Source organism: Drosophila arizonae, chromosome 4 (genome assembly GCF_054131065.1).
Source record: "Drosophila arizonae isolate 15081-1271.41 chromosome 4, UAZ_ARI_1.0, whole genome shotgun sequence".
Lineage (NCBI taxonomy): Eukaryota > Metazoa > Arthropoda > Insecta > Diptera > Drosophilidae > Drosophila > Drosophila arizonae.
Genome location: NC_142924.1, coordinates 4,959,214 through 4,983,688, shown reverse-complemented (window position 1 = coordinate 4,983,688; position 24,475 = coordinate 4,959,214). Strand labels below are relative to the sequence as shown.

General features: G+C 41.9%; 3 protein-coding genes and 1 long non-coding RNA gene across 22 annotated transcripts in view; 3 read left to right on the top strand and 1 right to left on the bottom strand.

Annotated features, from left to right (window-relative positions):
* Positions 1-22: 22 nt before the first annotated feature.
* Positions 23-9,181, top strand: DIP2 (disco-interacting protein 2). 7 transcript variants are annotated; one of them, XM_089468570.1, is made up of 17 exons: positions 23-113; positions 358-504; positions 1,511-1,582; positions 1,665-2,108; positions 2,179-2,561; positions 2,998-3,088; positions 3,154-3,706; positions 3,767-4,104; positions 4,301-5,626; positions 6,228-6,388; positions 6,450-6,531; positions 6,600-6,704; positions 6,780-7,149; positions 7,217-7,877; positions 7,938-8,386; positions 8,452-8,600; positions 8,666-9,181. In XM_089468570.1, exons 2-17 carry the CDS (start codon positions 402-404, stop codon positions 8,767-8,769), a joined length of 5,391 nt encoding a protein of 1,796 aa, XP_089324696.1. In that variant the 5' UTR covers positions 23-113; positions 358-401; the 3' UTR covers positions 8,770-9,181. The 7 variants fall into 7 exon arrangements, with proteins under 7 accessions (XP_089324696.1, XP_089324694.1, XP_089324695.1 ...); XM_089468568.1 differs by having other exon boundaries at positions 44-283; XM_089468569.1 differs by having other exon boundaries at positions 44-291; positions 368-504.
* mthl14 (methuselah-like 14) overlaps positions 9,116-24,475 on the bottom strand; it is a 19,800-nt gene continuing 4,440 nt past the window's right edge. The window contains exons 1-7 of one of the 7 annotated variants that reach the window (XM_018007755.2): positions 13,285-13,554; positions 11,289-11,497; positions 10,829-11,230; positions 9,985-10,687; positions 9,573-9,706; positions 9,423-9,508; positions 9,116-9,363 (exon numbers count right to left, since the gene is read on the bottom strand). In XM_018007755.2, the coding sequence (XP_017863244.1) occupies positions 9,185-9,363; positions 9,423-9,508; positions 9,573-9,706; positions 9,985-10,687; positions 10,829-11,230; positions 11,289-11,422 (1,638 nt within the window). In that variant the 5' untranslated portion in view covers positions 11,423-11,497; positions 13,285-13,554 and the 3' untranslated portion in view covers positions 9,116-9,184. Of the gene's footprint in view, positions 9,364-9,422; positions 9,509-9,572; positions 9,707-9,984; positions 10,688-10,828; positions 11,231-11,288; positions 11,498-12,083; positions 12,189-13,151; positions 13,555-24,475 lie in introns of those variants that run through there. The other 6 variants (XM_018007756.2, XM_089468575.1, XM_089468574.1 and 3 more) reach the window with 6 other exon arrangements.
* On the top strand, positions 11,997-13,311 carry LOC149269031 (uncharacterized). The gene is made up of 2 exons (XR_016270036.1): positions 11,997-12,606; positions 12,681-13,311. It is a non-coding gene; the product is annotated as an uncharacterized LOC149269031 (long non-coding RNA).
* E(bx) (nucleosome-remodeling factor subunit NURF301 E(bx)) overlaps positions 13,631-24,475 on the top strand; it is a 15,038-nt gene continuing 4,193 nt past the window's right edge. For 3 of the 7 annotated variants that reach the window (XM_018006042.2, XM_089468557.1, XM_089468563.1), the window contains exons 1-7: positions 13,709-13,869; positions 14,406-14,869; positions 15,640-19,557; positions 19,617-19,997; positions 20,060-20,386; positions 20,450-22,027; positions 22,109-22,242. In XM_018006042.2, coding sequence (XP_017861531.1) covers positions 14,581-14,869; positions 15,640-19,557; positions 19,617-19,997; positions 20,060-20,386; positions 20,450-22,027; positions 22,109-22,242 — 6,627 coding nt within the window. In that variant the 5' untranslated portion in view covers positions 13,709-13,869; positions 14,406-14,580. Of the gene's footprint in view, positions 13,886-14,078; positions 14,222-14,405; positions 14,870-15,639; positions 19,558-19,616; positions 19,998-20,059; positions 20,387-20,449; positions 22,028-22,108; positions 22,243-24,475 lie in introns of those variants that run through there. The other 4 variants (XM_089468559.1, XM_089468561.1, XM_089468560.1 and 1 more) reach the window with 4 other exon arrangements.

Genomic DNA, 24,475 nt, shown 5'->3' with positions numbered 1-24,475 from the left:
TGCTCATATACTTGCTTACCTATGCTTCTAACAGTCATGGCTTCTACTTTTTCTTTGTTTATATATACGAGTTTGTCGGTGCGGTTACTGTTGGGGCTTTTTAGCACGGGCTGGTGTGTTAATTTGTGCAAGCAAAATGCAAAATATTAATACAATTCTGAACAAATTAATTATTTAAATACTGTGCGTGACGAAAACGTCAAGTTCATTAAATGTATTTAATGTATAGCAAATCTATCGATTTTTAGAAACGAAGTTGCAAACTAGCGGTGTGTCTGTGTTGGTGTGTTTGTATGTTTATGCGTATGTGTATGTAAACTTACATACATTTGTATGTATATTCTTATGTACTAATAGAAAACTCCAGCCATTAAGAAAAACAGCAACGGTCCACAGCAAAAATGTCTGCGACGGCTGCCAATTTTTTGGGGATGGACCTTATCTCATCGCTGCCAAGTGATGTACGCGAAAAGCTGGCTGAATTGGACTTGGAGTTATCTGAAGGTATCGAATTTATGATTGTATACATGAAATTTAGATTAAGTTAGCAACACAGTAGATATATAATTAATGGTCTTTAATCCAAATAATCTGTGCTCTTGCTTCAACCGATAATATCGATAATGTAAAATTGGAGCACGATGTATTCGTAACCTGTCATGGGTAACATCAGATATCTCCACTAGGAGAACTTACCGCAGACAGCAGTCGCTAGGGGAACACGGATCGGTGCGGGGCGGGGCGGACCGGGTGTCTTTGTCATCGCGCCAACCCCTTTAACTGCTATTCATATAAAGCGTCTGCTTGTGTGCGGTTTTGTGGGATAAACGACATGTGTCTGCACGTATGTATATACATACATACATATACATGTATGTATGTGTACATGCATGCCTGCATGTAGTCGTATGCGCTTGCATGATTACAGATGTGCACAGAGCGCATATGAGTTTTAGGTTTGTGTGCGTCCGATGATATGACATGATGATTATTTACCTAAATATATACAACATACATACATATATATGCATAACAGATGGGCTCTTAAATTCTTTTGAGAGGTAGTTTAACCTAATATGCGTATATATATATATATTATTTATATATATACATACATGGCACAATATCAATTAATAGCGCTACTCTAAGGCATATCTATTAGGTGTGGCTTATCAGTTTAAAGATAAGCCCAACCCAGGCTCGGCGTATGTAAATAATAAACTAGATATTTTGAAGATAAATAACTTGGACAGCTCCAAATTTTTGGTTTGTTTATATATGATAAACTAAATAATAATAAGGTCAACAGATATAGCATATAATATTAATTGTATTAATTTCTATTTAATTAAAGCTTTCTCAAGAATAATATACTATCTTTAAAATTACCATATTATATATGCCCACGTATAAAAATATATATTATAATAATAACAAATAATTTTAATTTCCTCTTTAGTAAAATAAATAAAATAAAAATAATTAATACTTGTATTTTAACAAATTTCAGGCGACATAACACAGAAAGGATATGAAAAGAAACGAGCCAAATTATTGCAACCCTATCTCAAGAAACAGGAATGTAAGTATCTAATTTGGCTGTTGTCCATTTCGATTTGGCCAAATGAGTTTATTAACGGAAACAACGTGATTATCATTTATAGTAAACGATGTGGAAAAGGCAAAGAACTTGCCGCCACCGCCATATTATAACATAAAAGATAGCAACAATAGCAACAACAGCAACAATAGCAACGTCAACAGCGATGGCGTCATCATTTCCAGCGAAGGCTATAGCTATGTGACTGAAGTACCATCATTACCCTCATCACAACAAAGGCATTCCAAAAAGTCTGACTTTCACCAGCCCAGCTCAGCCATATCATCATCATCGTCGTCGGCCACGCCTCAGGGCGGTGGTGGTGGTGCACCTGGCTATGAGAATATGCGACCGCAAGGCGGCGCCGTTGGCGATCCCGGCTATCAGAATACCCGCGAACCGAACACCTTCCAGAACCATGGTGCACATCCGCCATCGAACAGTAGCCAGCATCGACAGCGGCGCACACAACGTAAAGTAACGCACAATGAGAAACGATATCATTCCGGTGGGTCTATATAACACTCTAACATTATATTCAATTATCTAATTGACTCTCGTGTGTTATTATTCAATAGAGGTGCGCCAGGAAGCTGTACAACAGGCACTGGCTGCTCTCAAGAGTCGACCCAAGCCCAGCCTGCCCATGCCCTCCAAGCGCAGCTCCGTGCTCAATCGGAGTCCTGGCTGTAACGATGAATTGGATTCATCCAGTGATGACGAATCGATACCCGAGGAGCTCATTTCACCCGACAAGGAATACAATTATCCGCGTGATCATATAAGCAACAGTATGCTGCCGCCCGAGCCAATTATAAAGCCACCAATACGTGAATCATCCATAATCGCACAACAACAGCATTTACGGCACGATGTCAAGCAATCTCAAGCGCCGATTCAGAAGTATCCATCGTCGGGCAGCGCGGCCGAGAGACGGCCACCGCAGAATCTACCGCCTCTGGTGAGTGACTCAGAGTCTAGAAACACTATTGTTTATGTTCAATTATAGCTTGATTGTTCATCGTTTAGATTAACAAAAGAGATTTGTAAGCCATTACTAAATTAATTAAAGGAACTATTGTAATAGATGACTAGATAGATTGTTAGATTATATACACTTGAAGCTTAAAACAATGTTAACGATGTTAAATATGTGCTAATATAACAGATAGATTTATCTACAATCGAGTTAATTGCTCATTGTATAAAATTAAGAAAATGGAATTATTATCGACTGTTATACGAGTTATTAATGAGCTAATAATGTGAATGAATGGATAATATGAACTAATGAAGGAGATAAATGTTGATTAATATCTATGTAAATGTAATATGTATATAGGGATTTATTTACACTTGAATCATTGTAATCAAATACTCTCTTTTCCCCCTTGCAGCCCACATCGGACACTTCGAGCACAGACTCCCCACCCATTGGATATAAAAGAGATCATGAGTTCACTGACAAGGCATATAAACAGAAGCATTGTAAGCACATCTCTCAACCCATATCACAAATAATTTTAATCACTTCTCAATTTCTCGCCCTTCAGTTAACGCACCCGATATTACCCAGTTTAACAACGCACATCGCATCGCTGATCGCGTCACACGTTATGTCAACGTCTCTCAGACGGAGCTAAATGAAACTGATGCGAATGGCAAATGGAAAGTTTCGGCCAAGATTCAACAATTGTTGAACACTTTGAAGCGACCCAAGCGACGGCCCTTGCCCGAGTTCTACGAGGACAATGATATTGAGCTTGAGATTGCGGCCAATCCCAAGGATCCGAATGCACCCAAGCCGGAGGGCAGCACCATGACACCAGTGCAAGGCGAACAGCTTTCGATACCAGCTGGCTTGCCACGCACATTGGAGTGCGCACTGCAGCGCTATGGCATAAATTCCTTCAAGAGCTCCATGGCCACCGTCTTAGATCCGAATGGTAAAATAACCACGACCCTGACCTATGGCAAACTATACTCGCGTGCCCAAAAGATCGCCTATGCGCTGTCCACCAAAATCTTTAGCAAAGGACCCGAACAAGTCACTCTAAAGCCTGGCGATCGCGTTGCTCTGGTCTATCCAAACAATGATCCCTTGAGGTAAGTTTTGAATTTATATTTAAATTAGATTTACATTAACATTCTTTTGCATTTCCCTAGTTTCATAACGGCCTGGTATGGATGCATGTTTCGGGGCTTGGTGCCGCTGCCCATTGAATTGCCGCTCTCGAGCTCGGACACGCCCCCACAGCAAGTGGGATTCTTGCTGAGTTCCTGCGGCATCACCGTGGCCCTAACATCGGAGGCCTGCCTCAAGGGACTGCCCAAGTCGGCAACGGGCGAGATAGCCAAACTGAAGGGCTGGCCACGCCTACAATGGTTCGTCACCGAGCACTTGCCCAAGCCACCCAAAGACTTTAATGTGGGCAATTTGCGTATTGAAGAAACGGCTGCGGCGTACATTGAGTATACGACGGATAAAGAGGGCAGCGTAATGGGTAGGTTCCTAATATAGAAGTTTATAAATAAACAAATGTATTTAGTATACTATATATATAGTCTATATAGATATAGCATATAGTATATAGTATAGTAAAATGCGTTTATGAGATCTTCCCTTTGGCATTTGTTTAATGTGTTTATCTAACTCTCAACTTAACTGACTTCGACTCATGCAACTCTTTTCTTTTTCAGGCATTACTGTTACCCGCGCTGCCATGATCAATCATTGTCGTGCCCTGACTATGGCCTGCCATTACACAGAGGGCGAGACCATTGTCTGCGTGCTGGACTTCAAGCGCGAGGTCGGCCTGTGGCATGCCGTTCTCACATCTGTGCTGAATGGCATGCATGTGGTATTCATTCCGTATGCTCTGATGAAGCTGCGACCATCGTCGTGGATGCAGCTGATCACGAAACATCGTGCGTCTTGCTGCCTGGTCAAGAGCCGAGATCTGCACTGGGGCTTGCTGGCGACCAAGGATCATAAGGACATCTCATTGGCTTCGCTGCGTATGCTGCTCGTTGCCGATGGCGCCAATCCGTGGTCGTTGTCCTCGTGCGATCAGTTCTTAAATGTATTCCAAGCGAAAGGCCTGCGATCGGACGCCATTTGCCCCTGTGCCAGCAGCTCCGAGGTCTTCACGGTCTCACTGCGTCGACCGGGTCGGTCGTCTACAACGGGCTTCTGCCAATCGGCGACTGGACGCGGTGTCTTATCCATGGCCGCACTCTCGCATGGCGTGGTGCGTGTAGATAGCGAAGATTCGTTGACTTCGCTCACACTGCAGGACTGCGGGCAGGTGATGCCAGGCGCCCAAATGGTGGTTGTTCGCTCCGAGGGCGCCCCAGTGCTCTGCAAAACGGATCAGGTGGGGGAGATATGTGTGACGAGTGGCTCAACGGGTGCCAGTTACTTTGGACTCGATGGCATGACGAATTCGACATTTAAAGTCCAGCCCCTGCTGGAGGATCCAGAGCAGCCGAAGGAGACGGGCGGCACAATTGTGAGCAGCCCCAAGCCACTTAGCGAAGAGTATTATGTACGCTCCGGTCTCTTGGGCTTCCTGGGACCCGGCGGCTTGGTGTTCGTGTGCGGCTCACGTGACGGCCTGATGACGGTGACCGGGCGCAAGCACAACGCAGATGACATCATTGCCACGGTGCTGGCCGTCGAGCCCATGCGCTTCATCTATCGCGGACGCATTGCTGTGTTCAGCATCAAAGTGCTGCGCGATGAGCGTGTCTGTGTCATAGCCGAGCAGCGGCCCGACTGCTCCGAGGAGGAGAGCTTCCAGTGGATGTCGCGCGTGCTGCAGGCAGTCGATTCCATACATCAGGTGGGCATCTATTGTCTGGCCCTGGTGCCGCCCAATCATTTGCCAAAGACCCCGCTGGGCGGCATACATCTGTGTGAGGCGAGGCGTCGCTTCCTGGAGGGTTCGCTCCATCCGGCAAATGTCCTGATGTGTCCGCACACATGCGTCACCAATCTACCAAAGCCACGAGAAATGCACCAAGGTGAGTGGATGAAATGTTTTCGGTTTCGTTACTGTTTTTGTTTTGTTTTGTTTTGTTTTGGATATACGGCTATATATATATATGTATAACCTATTGTTTAATCTATTGGCTTTGTTGGTTCCTATCTGTGCTTTTCTTTATGCATATTCGTATCTGATAAAAATACAAATATTGTTTTCCTCTTTTTTATTAATCACCAAACAACAAACAACTACAACTACAACAACAATGAATATGCTGCGGTTGCTTCCCACTATGCCCACTACAAATAAATACGCACCACTAATAAACAACAACAACAACAAACAACTACTACTACACTCACTACTCAACACTGTATAAAAAAACAATAAACAATACATTACCAATACAAATACAATTACCAATGTCAACAACAACAACAACAACAACAACTAATTGCATTTGCTGTGCTTTCAAATTAACAAAATTCACAATAAATTTGCATACGATCTATATAACTCATACTCTGTTACCGTGCCATCTCAAACCGAAATCCTTGTACAAAAACAACAATACCATTCTACTAAAACTAACCAAAAATCAAAATCAAAACCAAAACCAAAACAAAAATTAAATAAAGGTGTGCAAACAACTGCAAAACTAAGCTCAACATCTGGCTGTGGTATTACAGACACGGGCGTAGGACCCGCCTCGGTCATGGTTGGAAATTTAGTGCAGGGCAATCGTTTGGCTGTTGCACACGGACGCGACGTGGGCATGGCTGAGGACGGTGAGCGTAAGGTAGGTCATTAATTACAAAGTACTCCATCCACAGCTAATTTTTCATCATTTTAATCAACAGCCCCAATTGATAACAGGCGTATTGCGTTGGCGCGCCAACACCTCGCCGGATCACATCATATTCACGTTGCTCAATTCCAAGGGTAAGACGTGAGCATTACAAATAATAAACTCAATTAAATTTTATCGACAATTTTATATAAATTTCTAGGCGCTATAGCCAAGACGCTGACCTGCTCCGAGCTGCATAAGCGAGCTGAAAAGATTGCTGCACTGCTGCAAGAACGTGGCAAGATTGAGCCAGGTGATCATGTGGGTAAGTCTATGAAATACCTTCAGATATTGGAAGCAGTACAAGTGTTAATAATACCTCTATTTGCCATTCATGTAGCGCTCATATTTCCACCTGGCTTGGATTTGCTCTGCGCCTTCTATGGCTGCCTTTATCTGGGCGCAATACCTATAACAATACGGCCGCCGCATCCACAGAATTTGATAACAACCTTGCCCACTGTGCGCATGATTGTCGATGTATCCAAGAGTGGCATTGTGCTCTCCATACAGCCAATTATTAAGTTACTAAAATCGAGGGAGGCGGCCTCGTCCATCGATCCGAAGACCTGGCCACCCATACTCGACATCGATGATAATCCAAAGCGTAAATTGGCCGGCATAGCCACAGTCTCGCTGGACTCCAGCGCCTACTTAGATTTCAGTGTATCGACATGCGGTCGTTTAAGTGGCGTCAATATAACTCATCGGTGAGCGATCCTGAAAACTAAACGAAGCTTCAACTAATATATATCTTCTAAATATTCATTGAAACAGATCTCTGTCTAGTCTGTGCGCCAGTTTGAAACTGGCCTGTGAGCTGTATCCATCGCGGCATGTCGCCCTGTGTCTGGATCCCTACTGTGGCCTTGGCTTTGTCATGTGGACTCTGATAGGTGTGTACAGTGGCCACCACTCCATATTGATTGCCCCCTACGAGGTGGAGGCCAATCCCAGTTTGTGGCTCTCGACGCTGTCGCAGCATCGCGTACGCGACACATTCTGCTCGTATGGCGTCATTGAGCTGTGCACCAAGGCTTTGAGCAATTCGGTGCCGTCGCTCAAGCAGCGCAATGTGGATCTGAGATGTGTGCGCACCTGTGTCGTTGTGGGCGAGGAGCGTCCGCGCGTGACACTGACCCAGCAGTTTTGCAAACTGTTCCAGGGCCTCGGGCTGAACACACGCTGTGTCTCCACTTCCTTTGGCTGTCGCGTTAACCCGGCCATATGCGTTCAGGGCGCCAGCTCGGCTGAGAGCGCACAGGTGTATGTGGACCTTAGGGCGCTGCGCAACAATCGCGTGGCATTGGTGGAACGAGGTGCGCCCAATTCGTTGTGTCTAATTGAATCCGGCAAGCTGCTGCCTGGCGTCAAAGTGATCATAGCAAATCCGGAAACTAAGGGCCACTGTGGTGATTCACATTTAGGTGAAATTTGGGTAAGCAAATGTCTGATATTAAAATGGATATTTTAATGACAAATACTCTTCTCTATATAGGTGCAATCTCCGCACAATGCCAACGGCTACTTTACTATCTATGGCGATGAGACCGACTACAATGATCATTTCAATGCCAAGCTGGTCACGGGTGCCACCTCTGAGGTGTATGCCCGCACCGGCTACTTGGGCTTCTTGCGGCGCACCGAATGCTCGCAGGCAGCCTCCATATTGGATGAGACTACGCCGAGCGTAGCAAGTCGTGACAGTGATACAGAGTCATTGAACTCCATGAGTCAATTGCAGTTGAACTTTTCCAATACTTCGCTGGGCGGCAATTCGGAGCACAGCCTGGTGGGTGGCGCAGCTAACTCCAGTGATCAGGAATTGCACGATGCGGTTTATGTGGTTGGCGCTCTAGACGAAGTGATTTCGTTGCGCGGCATGAACTATCATCCCATAGATATTGAGAATTCGGTATTGCGCTGTCATAAGAAAATTGCTGAATGGTAAATTTGAGTGGATTTAAATTATAGAAAATTTTTGTAATAATTAAATTTAATTTTGTTTTTAGCGCCGTCTTCACTTGGACCAATTTGTTGGTTGTTGTTGTTGAGCTCGATGGCAACGAATCGGAAGCGCTGGATTTGGTGCCCTTAGTCACAAACACGGTGCTGGAAGAGCACCAACTCATAGTGGGCGTCGTTGTAGTCGTAGATCCGGGTAAGTTCAAATTGTTATGCGTAAATTAAGTTTTATTTAAATTATATTTAATCCTTGCATTTCAGGTGTTGTGCCCATTAACAGTCGTGGAGAGAAGCAACGCATGCATTTACGGGATGGTTTTCTGGCCGATCAGTTGGATCCCATTTACGTTGCATACAATATGTAAATAGTATTATAGCGCTAAGCCCGGCGCCATCCAAAAGTATGACACACAAATATTTATTCATCATCATATAATGAATTTTCCTCGTAATCATGAAACACATAAGAAAACAGAGCAAAAACAAAAAACAAAAAAAACCAAACACGAACACAATTAGATTTGCATGATTTAGAAGTATTTGATATCGATAAAGCAGAAACAAAAATAACCGTAACGAAATTGCTTTATCCTTAAAGGCTACATTACATCGTAGTTGATACATTTATCACACTGACTCTCTCTTTATCCAAGATCCCCTAAACCTAATGACACTTTATGTATAAAAGTGACGACAAGCAAGAAAACACAATATTAACAACTTTCTTTATGAAATGCAATAAACAATTTATATAAATAAACAAATTAGATGACTAAATTCTTATGTAGGATTCAATGGTTTGTTAACCGGCTGCAATTCGGTACCCTCGCTGATCGTATGCGTGCCCCGATCGTACCACCAGCGCAATATTATAGTGCGACGTCTGCGCACGACCAGAAAGATAAGCATGATCCACAGGCCTTGAAGTCCATTTATCATATCACAGAGCAGTAAATAAACTAGAAGGGAAATAAATTTATTATATATTTATTCTACTGTTATATAACTGTTATATTACCTTCATTGCCAGGCGAGTAGAACGTAACTATTTCGAAGAGCCAAGCTAATATGATGATAATGCCCAATAAGGCTACACATTTGGCGCTGTTAATTTTAACGGAGTTTGTTAATATATTATTTAAAAGAATTTTCATGTCCAAACACCTACTCTTTTTTAACATCCTCGTATTTTTGCTGATCAAACTGGCGTATGGGGCTATTGCTATTCTTTTCATCCTCATTGGCACGCAAATAGCCATCAGTTTTGATGCGTTGAAAGCCAAAGAAAGCTACTACCATGGCCTAATGAAGAAAAATAGAAAGTTTACAGTAATAATTATGTATTATAAAATTTATACAAAGTCAAATGAGCATATTGGGTTTACGTATTCAAGCTAAAGACTTTAAAGAGACTATATCTATAGCCGTAATGAGGCGTGTCAACTGCGGAAATATTTCATATTTATTTTCATATAATATTTGTAAATAGATCTCATTGTTTTCAGAGCGTGAACACCTGTATACAGCTGGTCACGTCCGATTGTAAAATTTTTCTTCGATTTCAATGCCCTTGCACTTACCAGAAAGCTAAGCCCCAATAGAGTAGAAACAGGTGGTATGAAATAGCGTTGCGATTCTCTAATGGATTCCGTGAGTCCCTTCTGGAAGTATGAGGGCATGCCCGGCAAGCCCTTTTGCACCGTCAGCGTGACGAGAATAGCTGGTCCCACAATGGCGAATGCACAATAGACGCCAAAATTCACAATAGTCCACATCTTGTTGAATTGCACGTAGCGCGGCAGCTTATACCAAATATTCAACAAGACATTGCAGCAAATGCAGAAGAACCAGAAGAAAAAGCTAAGAATGAAGAACTGTATAACGTAGCCGATGAACCCGCCGGATGGTATGCCATAGATGTGTACTATGGAGTGCACGAAATAGCCGCAGGCCAAGCACAGCGACATCAGGGCCAAGGACCAGCCATGCAGGTTGCGCAGCAGCTTCAGCGTCAGGTGCAAATAGCTAACCAGCAGCAGGCAGGGCATGCTGATGAGCATCATGATGGCGACAATGATGATCTTCGCCTTGGACACCTCCTCCACCTGTGTGATGCATACGAAGGCAAGCATGTGGCCAGACTTATCCTGATCCAGGCAGTAGTTCTCCTGCACCGTATAGGACTCGTTGCCATTCTTGTCGATGATCAACAGCGAACCATCTTGCAGCACAAAAAATAGATCTTCTGAATCTTCGTATTGAAACGAGCTGAAAAAGTTAACACTGCAATGAATACAGAGAGTTACAGAGCACAAAAAAAAAACGGATAGCTACGTCTATATATAATGGACTTCGTAGTCTACGAAAAGTATTTCGATTATAGAATTTATATACAAGTTCATATCATAATCTTAAGAGACTTACCTATTACATGGATTGCCAATTTCGATGGGCAGCTCCGTAGTTATTTCCAAGTCCTCTATACAATTGTCATAGAGCACCGCACTAATAATAGTTGGCTCAAAATTGAGCACGGCATTATCACACATTGAATCACTTTGGTTTTCCCGATAAAAGTCCAAGTTTTCCCCAAGTGGACAGCATTTTCGTAATCGAGAGCTAGACGATGCTACCGGTTGATTTCTGGACTTCTCACGCTGTGAACAGTCCGTGGGTTGAACTTGTTTTTGTAATACTTTCACCTCTGGCGTTTCTGTGCCGGTCGATGTAGGAGTACTCGAATCATACGTCGAATTATTTGGCATTGGCGTCGTAGAATCTTCGGTTGAACTTATATTATTGAACTGCTCCAATGTCGTGCCTATACTATAAAAAAATGGTAGTTCACTTAAACGGTACATCGGAGTAAACAAATCTGAAGAACCTGCTTGGGTCGATTACAGTCGTTGCATTGGAAACCTCTTCAGCTTTGGTTAATGCCAGCAGAATGCAGAGATGTGTGACAAGATATACTTTTAGATAATACTTTAATCCACTTATCCAACATTTTGTGCCCATTTTAAATCAGTTTGTATTATATTTATAGTATATTTGGTATTTTGATTTGGTAAATGCTATCCTATTATTGTTTAACTGAAAAGAAATCAATAGAAACAACAAATCAGTTTAAAACATTGTGCTTGTGTGTAAAAAATATATTTTTAAATATAAATATATTATTTATTATAATTATAATGATTAATAAAATCATGACGACGCTATATAATAAATATAATAGATTTGTTCAAAATTATTAATCAAATTTGAAAATACCAGATTTAAAAACCTGTTATTATTATCATGCTAATTATTATTATCATGATCATTATAATATAATTTACTTCGTTAATATCGTCATATTCATTCAATCGAATTATATTCGGTCTATGTGTTTATAATTCAATGCTAAATTAATAGTAATTAAAAAACACATATGATATAAAAAATAATAATAATAATAAACAAAATGTGTAATACAAGTTCGTATATAACAAGTGAAAAAATATGAATAAAAGAAAAATATATACATATAACATATATGTACATTTAATTAAATATAAAAATAATATATTAAAAATAAAAATATAAAAAATACTATATTAATAATATAAATATAATTATAAAACAAGATACTACAAATATTTTAAACTTAATTAACAAAATACAAATGCAAAAATACATTAAACATTATGCACAATAAGTCCAATACTCATAACACTCAAATTGTGCATCGCATTGCACACCCGACCCACACTAAGCTAGGGAGACGACTGAACAAGAGCTGATGCTGCCTCGTCTTTTTATAGCTGATACATTTGCACTCAGAACAAAGCTGAGCTCTTGAGTGGATTTAGCTAGTTTTCATGCTCACTCAGTTCCACTCATTAAGTAGAAAGAGTATATAGGTTTTGTGCATCCATTAAACAAACATTTGGATAATTAACAAACATTATCATGAACATTAACATAATTATTATTAATTAAAACAATAATTGGACAGCTTCAATAAAAACAATACTGCAACTGCAGTGCTAAAGACACTCATTTTTCTAACTTGCATATTCTCACTCAAAGTAGTGCAGAGTTGATTTAGAGTTCGTTCTCATTTGCTCTCATTCGGAAATGCAAATATAACGATAAAGATGGACAAATAAACCGAGATGATCAATTAGACAAGGTTTAAAGCCAGATCAACTGCATATGTAAGTGTGTAGATAAGTAAATATGTGCATTACGCATACAATTCTCGTATATTGTTATATGTGTACTTTTGCAGAAAACAGTTATAATCAATGGATGGATTCAGCGTAAAAATAGCGGCTATCAACAACAATGCCCATGCTTGTATTATCTTTTACGTGTAGTCCAATTATAAGGCGCGTTCACACATATGACGTCATATTAATGAGTGTGTGCTGATCAGAAATTCTTGTTATTATGTGAAGAACAGCTAGTAAAATTATTTATGACATTGTATATACACACGACATACATTGGTATGCCATATATAACACATTTTTCTTGCAAATGCAATGATAAGCAAACTGACAGGGGAGAAATGTTGTTATTGTAATAAAACTGAAACAACAGCGAAACACAGGCACAGTTGTCGCTTGCTATAATAACTATAATAACGTATGCACTAACACAAGTGCACACAGAAATTAAACATTAAGGGAGACAGGTGTAGTTATGCATGTGTATGTATTCCAAACGAATCTTTTTATGGGGAACCGTTTTAACTCACATGTCAATAAGCCAAATTCTTTGTAGTTGTTAACACAGTTTATGTGTGTATTTGTTTATTATCTGAATATTATCTTCACTATTGTTACAAATTATCGAATAATACTTATAAAAATAAGTAAACGTTTTCTTACACAATATCGCTGCGAACATTTAACACATTATTTAAAAAACGCAACCAATGGGCGCGCACAATGAAGTAATACTAGCGAATAATGCGTCTAGCACATAAGTGCTGTAGGCGCATAGCCACTGATAAGATAACGAAATATAACGGCAGGGCTGCAGAACTCTTCAGTATTTTTAAGCTAATTCTCAAATAGAAATATATATTTTTTAATTTATGATTCTCAGTTCTAAAAGTAGCAATTGAGTTAACTAGAAAAAATAAAACGATACCGGCAATGTCATTATTCGATTGTCATTTTTAAATCTAAGGATCCCATGAACAGTTATCGATTACAAATACGATTGCAGCACTGCGTCAAATGCTCATACAACCATGTACAGTATAGTACGTTAAACGACTACTAGAGGTCGCTTGCGACATTAGCAAATGAAAGACGCGCTGTGATTGGTTGACTGTACGCTATTCGGGTTACTAGTGCAGAAGTAAAATGTAAGGTAAAAGTCGCTCCAACAGTTTGCTTAAGAATAGTTAAATAATATTGAAAAATAAGTATTAAAACGTGTTCGCAATGTGATGCCAAGTGCAATAGGTAAATTGCATTAAATGTAAATGTCAATTGTGCTATTCACACATAACTGTGAGAGTCTGTAAAAAATTTTTTCGGTTTTATAAATGGCGGACAATGTGCGTTGGCTTTAGCTCCATAGACACACACACATACACACGCTCGTTCGCTTATTCAATTACACATACAGACACGATGTCGAGTACCTAGCACTACGTTAAGTATTGAGAATGTATAATTTGGCAAACCTGGCTCAGGGCAAAGCATCCTTAACTGTGTGATTTGTGTGTGTATATGTGTGTGTATATATATATTATTTTGGCGCCATATATGCAATTAGCAAACATTTTCAATATTCGAATTGTAAACAAAAATGGTATTTCTATGAGATTTTGTGAATTTTATCGATTTTTTCTACACATGTACATGCATACACATATGCGTCAATACAACTGTATGCGCAAATGAACGTGAAAGAATACCAATTACAGTTGATGCTGCATTTACCAGTGGAAATTGTTTTGTTTTAACAAATCTTATTTTGCGTGTGTGTTTTTTAGATAATGTGCGTTTTTCGAGAAGAGCTAAAGAAGAAATAAATTGTATTTGAGAGTAACAGAGTGCGCACACACGCTTACACGCTTCACACACGTACGTACGGATAGTTTTAAGCAGAAAGTGGGTGGCGAAGGCATCAATAATCGCAATAACGACGCAAAGGCTGATCAGAATACAATGAGTGGTCGAGGCAGCCGGAAGCGTGGTCGCCCGCCAAAGACGCCAAACGAGCGCTCATCGGGACGCTTCAACTATCATCTGCTCAAGAAGCCAAAATATCTCAGTGAGGGCAAATCCCAGCCAAGCACTCCATCGGCGTCACGCTGCATCTCACCACAGAGCGATGAATGCAGTCGCGGCAGCCACAACAATCGCAGCGCGCGCGGCAGCGGCTCGAAGCGGGGCCGTGGACGGAAATCAAATGCCCATGCTAACTCCAGTAGTAACAATTATTCAGGAAGAAAAGGTAACTAGATATTCGTATAAGAAATTTATCGATTTAAGTAGTTTTAAGATATTGTAGATAGAATAAAAGTAGTAGTATAAAGTATCATAAATTAGACCTTATATTTGTGCTGAATGTCGGACAAGTCAGCAGTAGCAATATATATTAATATATCGAGACTATTATTTAAAATAGTATTGAGATCTTAATATTGTAGCTAAAAACAAAATGGAGTCATTATTATTTATTATATACATAGAACAGACATAATATTTAGGCTGAAAGATGTGCGTTGAATACCCTATCATCAATATTTCACTAGAAACAAGATGGTATCACTTATATCATATACACAGACAACTTATATTAGAACTGAGCAGTCTTAACAAAAACTGTCAAAGTTTGTATGTTGCAAAATAAATTGTTACAGCTCTCTTCCTATTGACAAGTAAAGTAATGTGCTATTGTCGTCGATTTTTGAACGAATTTGTATAAATTGTAATTAATTGCAAAGCTGTGATTATTCAAAAAGAGTCCAACGAGAGCGAATTTGAAGAAGTTTTTGATAATAATCAATCATACAAGGTCGATTTATTCATTTCGGGATAATAGCAAGTCTACCTAAAGTCAGGAATAGTGATCAAGTGGACAGGCTTTTAAATTGACAACCATGAGCTCTGCTCGTTTAAAGGGTAAATGTTAAACATATAGGCAGCGAGATATATATAGATGTATTCCCTACTATATGTGATTGTAGTTCTAATTGTTTTCCCCTCTAACATTTGTGACAGGTTTCGAGTCGGAGTATCATTATGGCTCAGATTTCGGTGACTCGGATGAGGAGAAGACCGATAATGAAGACGATTTGCTACTTACGCCCAGCGATGATGAGAGCCTAGACGCGGCCAATGAGAGTGAGTCCGAGTTTTCTGTCTGCAGTTTTACACAGAACGGCTTGGGGCGACCGCCGCGTCCGCCCAGCCCGGAGCCAATTTGGCTGCAGGAAGGACGAGAGTATCCGGCCCTCGAATTGCCCGATTCGTCCGAAGATTTATTTATAGACAACGCGCACGTTTTGCGTGCTGTAGGTATTTATGAAGTATTGAGACGCTTTCGTCACTTGGTACGGCTGTCGCCCTTCCGCTTGGAGGACTTTTGTGCCGCACTGGTCTGTGAGGAGCAGAGTGCCCTGCTCACGGATATTCATATAATGCTCCTGAAGGCCATATTGCGCGAGGAGGATGTACAGGGCACTCATTTTGGGCCGCTCGATCAAAAGGACACCGTCAACATAAGTCTCTACCTGATCGATGCCATCACATGGCCAGAAGTGCTGCGCAGCTATGTGGAGAGTGACAGAGAATTCGATCGTAATGTTTACAAAATACTCAGCACTGGCGAATACCCTTACACAGGCGTCGATCATCGCCTGGTTGTGCTGCAATTTCTGGCTGATCAGTTTCTCACTGCCAACTCGGTGCGCGACGTGATGGTGCAGGAGGGTCCCATCCATTATGATGATCATTGTCGTGTCTGTCATCGCCTCGGCGATTTGTTATGCTGCGAGACATGCCCGGCTGTCTATCACCTGGAGTGTGTCGATCCGCCCATGAACGATGTACCTACCGAGGACTGGCAGTGCGGTCTATGTCGCTCCCACAAAGTCTCTGGCGTAGTCGACTGTGTTCTGCCGCAAGAGAAACAGGGCGTGCTCATACGGCACGATAGTCTCGGCGTGGATCGACACGGTCGCAAGTACTGGTTTATTGCGCGACGTATATTTGTTGAGGATCAGATTGACGGCGTCACTTGCTGGTACTATAGTACAACATCTAAATTGGAATTGCTGCTGAAGCGATTAGATGCCACAGAGCTAGAGTCTCGGCTTGTTGCCCAGCTGACGGAGCGACAGGAGGAAATTGAGCGTCAGATGAAGTTAACAGAGTCGCTCACCAACGAGCACAAACATAACAAGCGCACCTTATTAGATCTAGAGAACGAGGCTACACAGGAACTACTCGAGAAGGAGTCATCCAATACATCGGCCGATGAGAATAACGATCAGGCGGGCGAGTCCGTCAAGAAAGCCGATGATAATAAGATGATAACGCGTCAAAAGACAAATCAATTGAACAACGGCACACTCTACTTCAAACTGGGCATGGAGCAGGGCTTTAAGAACTATGTCAACCAGTACGCCACCAATCCCATAGCACTGAACAAGCCGCAACGAAATGAGGAGCGCGACAAGCGACGTCATCTCTCCCACAAATTTTCACTGACAACTGCTTCGGATTTCAAATGGATTGGCATCACAATGGGCACATGCGATAATATTATCACCACATTGCGTCAGACGCTGCTTAACTTTGAGTCAAATATAGCTGCGCCCTTCATGAACATCAACTGGCAGAGCAACAAGAAATTGTGGAATAATGCCGTAATGAATGCGAAACGGGCAACAGATTTTGCTGCTGTTCTGTTGCTGTTTCAGTCATCGCTGAAGAGCGTCGTCTTTGCCAATGTGTGGCACGAGCAGCTGGGGCACATATATCTCCAGCGGATCACGAGTGGCGAGCGTGAGGAGCGCAAGAAGCAAGAGAAACGTGAAAAGCGCGAACGTGACGACGAGGAGGAGCGCAATCGCCTCGCATTTAATTACATCAAATACTCGCTGGGTCTGAAGCATCAGGTGTGGAAACAGAAAGGCGAGGAGTATCGCGTTCACGGCCAATGGGGTTGGCTCTGGCTGTCCAGCAGTCGGCGGTGCGGCGTCCGTGTGCGACGCACCCGTGCTCAGCCCTTGACCCACAATCGCGTCTATGTACACTATACGATGGGTGAGGATAAGAATGTCAACGAGGTGATCCTCGTGGATCCGCGAACGCAGCGCTTCATTCAGCAATGTAAGGCAGTGCATGATGCGGGCCAGGTGTGCCATTATCTGCCCGAGCAGTACACCCACATCGATGTGGTGGAGGACGTTGGGGAGCGGGTGAATGGTCTAATTGATGTGAGCAAGGCATTGACTGAGCCCGGACGAATCTATTATCCGAAGGTGGCTCGGAAATGTCGCCTCGATGATCTGCTGGAGCGGCGCACCAAATTGGCCGAGGTCGAGAAACAAATTGCAATCAAATCCGATGTGGAAGGTGATATCAAACCACTTTTGGTGACAACATCAACAGCAAATGGAGCAGGCAGCCAGAAGCAAACGTATCTCGAGAAACGTCTGATGCGCCTCACTGAATCCTCGGGCAGGAGTATTCCATCCAACGTCAACTTAGATCTCGTCAACTCGCTGGCCAAGCAAATACAGACTGTTCGGTTGCAGTTCAGCCAGCTGAATCGCTACGCCAAGACCTTCCGTTGCTATACGAAGGAGTGCAATACGAACTCGAATGCCGTTTCGCAGATAACTCAGAACACTTGTTACTCCCCTCTCTGCCTGCAGAAGGCGCGGGCAAAGAAAGAGTTGTTGTTGCTACTGCGCAAGGCACACACGGCCGGCAATGGCTCCAAGGAGACGGTCGCCGCGATTTTGGGTGCCGTGAAAAAGCCGTCCATACTCGAACAGAAGCTAACAGAGGGCAAAAAGGAATCGGTCCAATTGGCCATCGATGAGTCCGACGATCACAAATTGCATGAAAACGAAGCGCCCCTTGACCTGCTGCAAGACTGGGAGCAGGCTCGGGCGCATGCAGTTCCCTTCACTGACCAGTTGATCACTGGCTGCTTACAGATCGAGCCCGAGGACACGGAAAAGGTGCAAGTCAAGGAGGAGCAGAATGCAGCTAGCAGTCTGAATCCAGATTCAAATACTCAAGACTCCGACAAAATGGACTACATCGAGAATATGGACGTGTGCAGCAATGTGGAAATAGAGAGCACAGAGGATTCAATGACTGTGGCGGCGAGCTCGACGGCAAATATGGACGATATCGATATGTTTCCGGGCCTGCGGCGGAAGCGCACAGTCAAGCCCAAGAAGGCGTATATTGGCACCAAAGATGTCTTGGATCAGACTTTGGATAAAGATATACCGCTCAACAAACAAAACCGTAGATTCCCCATTACCCAACGGCCGGTTAAGCGCGAGGATGTCACCAAATATGAACGGGAATATTTCGAGAATGGCACTGAGCGCGTTTACTCCGCCACTTCGACACGGGGTCGCGTCTATCTGTTGCGCGATGAGTCCAAGTTGTATGAGCAGTCTGTGAAGGCGGATGATAAGACAACAGTTGTCAAGAAGCCAACCTATGCGCGCTATCCGCTCATTTCCAATTTCCTGACCCACAAGCAGAAGCGCAGCCTCCTGGTGCTGCCACGCTACGAATTGCTCAAGCTGTCGCGTCTGGGCGGTAAGGCACCGGCCAGTGGCTTCCATCATGCCGCCAAAAACAACTCCATCTGGCAGTATCAGTGCTCTAGGCCTCTGTTCCGCACATGCTGGTCATATCGTACATCCAATGCGACGACTTTGTCGTGCATAGCATTGCAGCTGAGAATCTTGTGGTCTTGCCTACGATGGGATGACATGATTGCCAAGCCGCCATCCGCGGATGGCAAGCATCAGGTCACAACTGAGAATGAAATCGTGACACTGGAATTGCTGAAATTGCGCCATGCCGGCCGCTACGGCGAGAAGACAAGCTATCTGCGACGCAAGGTTGTCATACCTTTGGAGATGCCAAAGACTATCCGAGGTAAGGATCTGCTTCAACTACATTTAGATCTATTAATAATAAACTCTCAACTCCCACAGAGGTAACATCAATACGTTCGGGTCTGCGTAAGCGCAAGCGTGCCGAATCGCCACAGCCGACAGAGCCGCAAATAAGTGAGGAATGGGTGGATGAGGATAAGTTGGAGCTGTGGGAAATCAAGTTTATTGGCGAGAAGCAGGAGAAGGCTCGCCTGGCCACGGTGACGCGGTCGGTGACATCACGGCAACTGGAGTCAAGCAATGGCTCTGGCTCGAGTGCCTCAACAGTGGGCAGTCCAGGCGGTGCACGTGTTCTGTTGGCTCCAAAGTCTGGCGAGGATGTCAAGGATAAAATGGAACAGCAGTTGAAGCTTCAACGTGCAGCGCATCAGCAGCGTAAAGTAATTGGCGTGAATGAAGTGACACGTTCGTCAACCCCTGGTAATTGATTCCATTTGGTAATTTAATATATTAATTAATTGACATCATTAAAATTCCGGCAGTTAAAGGACAAGTGATTGGCAGTAGACGTGTAATAGTCAAGAATCCGGATGGCACAACGCGCATCATACAACAGGCAACCACACAATTGGCGCGCAGTTCAGCATCGGCCGCCTCGTCGTCAGCTAGTCCCTCGCCCTCTACGAATGCTTCACAGGCAAATGCCACGTCCACGACGCCCGCTTCCACGCCACACAAAGTACAAATCATACGTGGACCCGATGGCAAAGTAAGCGTTCGAGGCCTCAATCCGGGGCAACAGCTGGTCCAAATGCCAGACGGAAAATTGCATGTTCTAACGACAACAACATCAAATACAGTGACGTCAAGTGAGTCGACTGAATGCCTACTATAAATATTTATATTAACGTTCGGATTTTCTTTCCGTTCAGGTGTCAAGGGTAAACTGCCAATTAAAACACTGACAGCGCCGGTTGCATCGCATGCGTTGCCCACAGCGACGGGCGCTGGCAATGCCGCATCTCCAGTGATCAAACAAATTGCAGTGAAACATGTTAACATTGGCAAGTCACCGGGTGCGCAAAGTCTAGCAGCGTCTCAGCGTGTTACCCTGCCTTTAGCGCAAGTCAAAAATAAATTACTGCTTGCGCAGCAACAACAGCAGCAACAACAGCAACAACAACAGCAGCAGCAACAGCAGCAGCAACAACAACAGCAGCAAACTGTACAGGCCAGCACAGCCTCGCCAATGGTTCAGAAACTTGTGCCGAAAGTGGTAACAACTGCTTCGCCGAATCAGCAACTGTTTGTTCAGCCCGGCTCAAAGTTGCTGGTGACACAAGGCTCGCAGGGACAAAAGGTTATCATATCTGCATCGCCCAGCCAACAGCAGCAACAACAACAACAAGGCACTGCAACAGTGCAGCAACAGCAAATTGTTCAAGCACAAACCATTCAGCAGCACATCCAGCAGCAGGCGCCGCCACAGCAGCAACAACAGCAAATTGTGGTTAATCAGCAGATGGCCAGTCAGCCCACGCAAAAGGTGATACAGCAAATTGTCAACACGAGCAACGTGCAGCAGCAAATTGTTGTGGGTGGGCAGCGCATAATATTGAGTCCGGGTCAAACGATCGTTACACAACGTAATGTGCCGCAAAGTCAAGCTCTGCAAATGGTGCAGCAACAAATACAAACGCAACAACAGCAACAGCAGCAGCAGCAGCAACACATCGTGCAACCACAGCAACAATATGTGGTGCAAGCAAATCAAACTGTTCAAGCGACACCCACAACGCAAACCAAATTGGTTAAGCAGGTGGTGGTGCAACAGCAGCAGCCGCAGCAACAACAACAACACCAGCAGCAGCAGCAGCATCAACAAGCCATCGAAGAGAAACCACAGAGTAGCACCACAGAGAGCACTGAGGCAGCCACACAGCAAGTGCTTGTGCCCAACTCAACGTTGGCTCAACAATTGGCGCAGGGCAAATTGCAAGTGGCTACGATTAATGGACAGCAAGTCATTGTCAAGCCATTGGGCAACAATCAAGCTCAAATCGTGGCTCACATCAAGCATCAGGGCGATGGCAATGCCCATATTGTGACCAACAATGCGACGCCTGCCGTAGCCCAACCAAGCCCACAGAACTCACCCGTGAAACAGACGCATCAGCAGCAGCAGCAACAGCAAACAGTTGTGCAACAAACTCCACAACAAGTCGTCATACAGCAACAACAGCAAGTACAACCGCAACCACAACAACAACAGCAGCAACCACATATTGTGCAGCAAGTGGTGCAGCAGGCGCCAGCACAACAGCCTTTGAGTGTTGAGGAGAGTCTCCTGCAGAATCAGCCGCCGGGCACAGTGATCAAATGTGTGACGGCGCAAGTCTTGCAGACAGAGCACGGACCGCGCATTGTGCTGCAAGGGCTTGTGGGCAATGACTTTACGGCACAACAACTGCAGCTGGTCCAAGCGCAGGTGAAGCAACAGTTAATGAAAGGTAAACGATCAGTACACCATAAATCTCTCAGTTGAATAGTCTAAGCTAATGTCTCTTTCTCTCTCTCTGTTCTTATCTCAGCCCAAGAATCTAATGGCAAGCTAGGCGTTTTAGGCCCCACAAAAATCTATCTGGCCGTGCAGCCAGAAACAACGGCACAATCGTCACAGCCGCCGCCTCTAACGCCCGTTCATCAAGCGGCGACCCATCAACAAGTGAGTAGCTTTTAAATGCAACAAAACAATCATATAGGGGCGAGAGAGCAAACACGCGGAACTCTTAAGCACTTAAATAAAACACGTAGGCAGCGCTTAAACCAACCAACCGACCAATCAACCCGTCGACAAATTATTCAAGACACATTGTTATATCAATTAATAATTTAAAATATAATTTTAAGTTAACATTTACCACAGAACAAAACGCATGTTGCTATGATTTGGAGTTAATTTTCATTTATTTCTTCTATTTCTATTTCTATCATTTTGTTCTTTTAAAATATTTAATTTAAATGCTTATTTTAATTTCTGTTTTTGGTATCCATTAAATTATTTGTTAAACATTACTGAAATATCTTCGAAAAACAGTTTGCACATTCCACTGTGGAGTGTGAGAAAAGCGTGATTTAAGCAATTTGCCCAACAAATAGCCGAGAAGGGATTTGTTTGGTTCTACATACAACAAGTTGCACAACTAAAAGGCTTAATTTTGCAATATAATTATTTGTCAACTAATTCTCCAACACACAGAAAACGCACATAAATACTATACACACCCACACAGACACACAGATACACTCACAAACACACCTATATATATACATGTAGAGATCATATATATATAGAGATTCTTATTAATAAATTACAATTATGCAGTTGGCGAATATATATTCTAGAAACGTGCATTTTCTTCTTATAATCACCTAAAATATATATACGTATTTATTTGATTTGTTTAATTTTTAGTACCTTTTTTATTATGTTTATAATTAGTCATGTAACCTTAATTTAATGCCATTTAAATATTTAGTGTTAAGTCTTTAAACAAAAAAACAAAAAAGAAAATAGCAATAGCAGATAGTTTATAGATAATATTCATTCAGCATTCAATATTAGTTCGTTCAGTCCACACACCTGAGCATTTCAAATGAGTCTATTTCGTTTACCTATTCTAGCGAGCAATTTAAACAGACTGTGACCGTAATTATTAGCGACCAGGGCAAAAGTATTAGACAACAAAAAAATTCTTGCCTAGATTTTCAACTACTTTGGTTTTATAACTATCTAATTCTATCTCTATTGTCTATGTTACTTGTAATGTATGTAAAGCGCTTTTTGCAATAAACGAAATGTATTGAAATATACAAAATAACGATGACAAATCCTGTTTCTTTTCATACAATATATACTCAAGAGTAGAACTAAAAAAAAAAAATTAAATAAATATATATTTACATAGTTGTACATTTATTAATTCTAACTTCTTATATTGATAGATTCTACTGAGACACAAGATACAAAAAAAATCATAATAAATTAAATAAAACAAATACAAAGACAAATTTAACTAAAAATGGGCATAAATTAAATTCAAAATATTATTTTCCACTAAAAAAAAAAAAAAAAAAACAAATTTACTTATTTTAATTTTAAATATAATTTAAATTAAAATAATTTATGCATTGTAAATATTTCTCACATAAGTCAAGAAAATAAATTGCAGCAGAAACTGTCGCCTAACTGTAAATTCGAGGCTGACCTCACACTACCTGTAAACACCTGTCACACACGCTCAAAAATGGACGTCAAAAAAGAAATCCGCGTAGCTCTATTTTATTTAAAACTATTAACTCTCTAAGGCTTTGACACTCATATATTTTCTTCATATTCTCAAAGCCCCCTTTATTTTCTCTCTATATATTACAATACTTATATCTATAAAAAAAAACAACCTAAACAAACGAAGCACAAAATAATTTTATTGAAACTGTGGTGCGTAAATTTTTGTTTCTGAGTTAGTTGGATGATTATTTGCAAATTGGCCTTTGTGTTGACAAAAAGCGCTCGCTTTCTATATATATATGTATATATATATATAATGTATGTAAGTGCATACATACATATACATATTCATATGCAGTTACTCAAAATGTATGTATGAAAAGAAATCGTTGTAATTTCCAAGTGTAAGCGAAATATTTATGAAAAAAAAAAAAAAAAAACATCTCGATTTACATATGTTAAAAAAAACAACACTTTAATCAGATATCAGTTGAATTAGTTAACAAAACCCAGAGACCTAACTAAATTGATTGTTCCCATGGCCAAATTCAAATTTGCTTTAAAAAAAAAAAATCAAATAAAACCAAATATAAATATATATATATATATAAATATTATTATATATATATATATAAATATTGCTGAAGAGATTAACCCACACACAGAG

Bases quoted from the DNA above. Each gene is read 5' to 3' on its own strand.
- DIP2 (XM_089468570.1), top strand. From the start codon at position 402: ATGTCTGCGACGGCTGCCAATTTTTTGGGGATGGACCTTATCTCATCG. The intron at 5,627-6,227 runs GTGAGTGGATGA...AATTAAATAAAG, and splicing joins GCCACGAGAAATGCACCAAG to GTGTGCAAACAACTGCAAAA. The intron at 7,878-7,937 runs GTAAGCAAATGT...TTCTCTATATAG, and splicing joins CACATTTAGGTGAAATTTGG to GTGCAATCTCCGCACAATGC.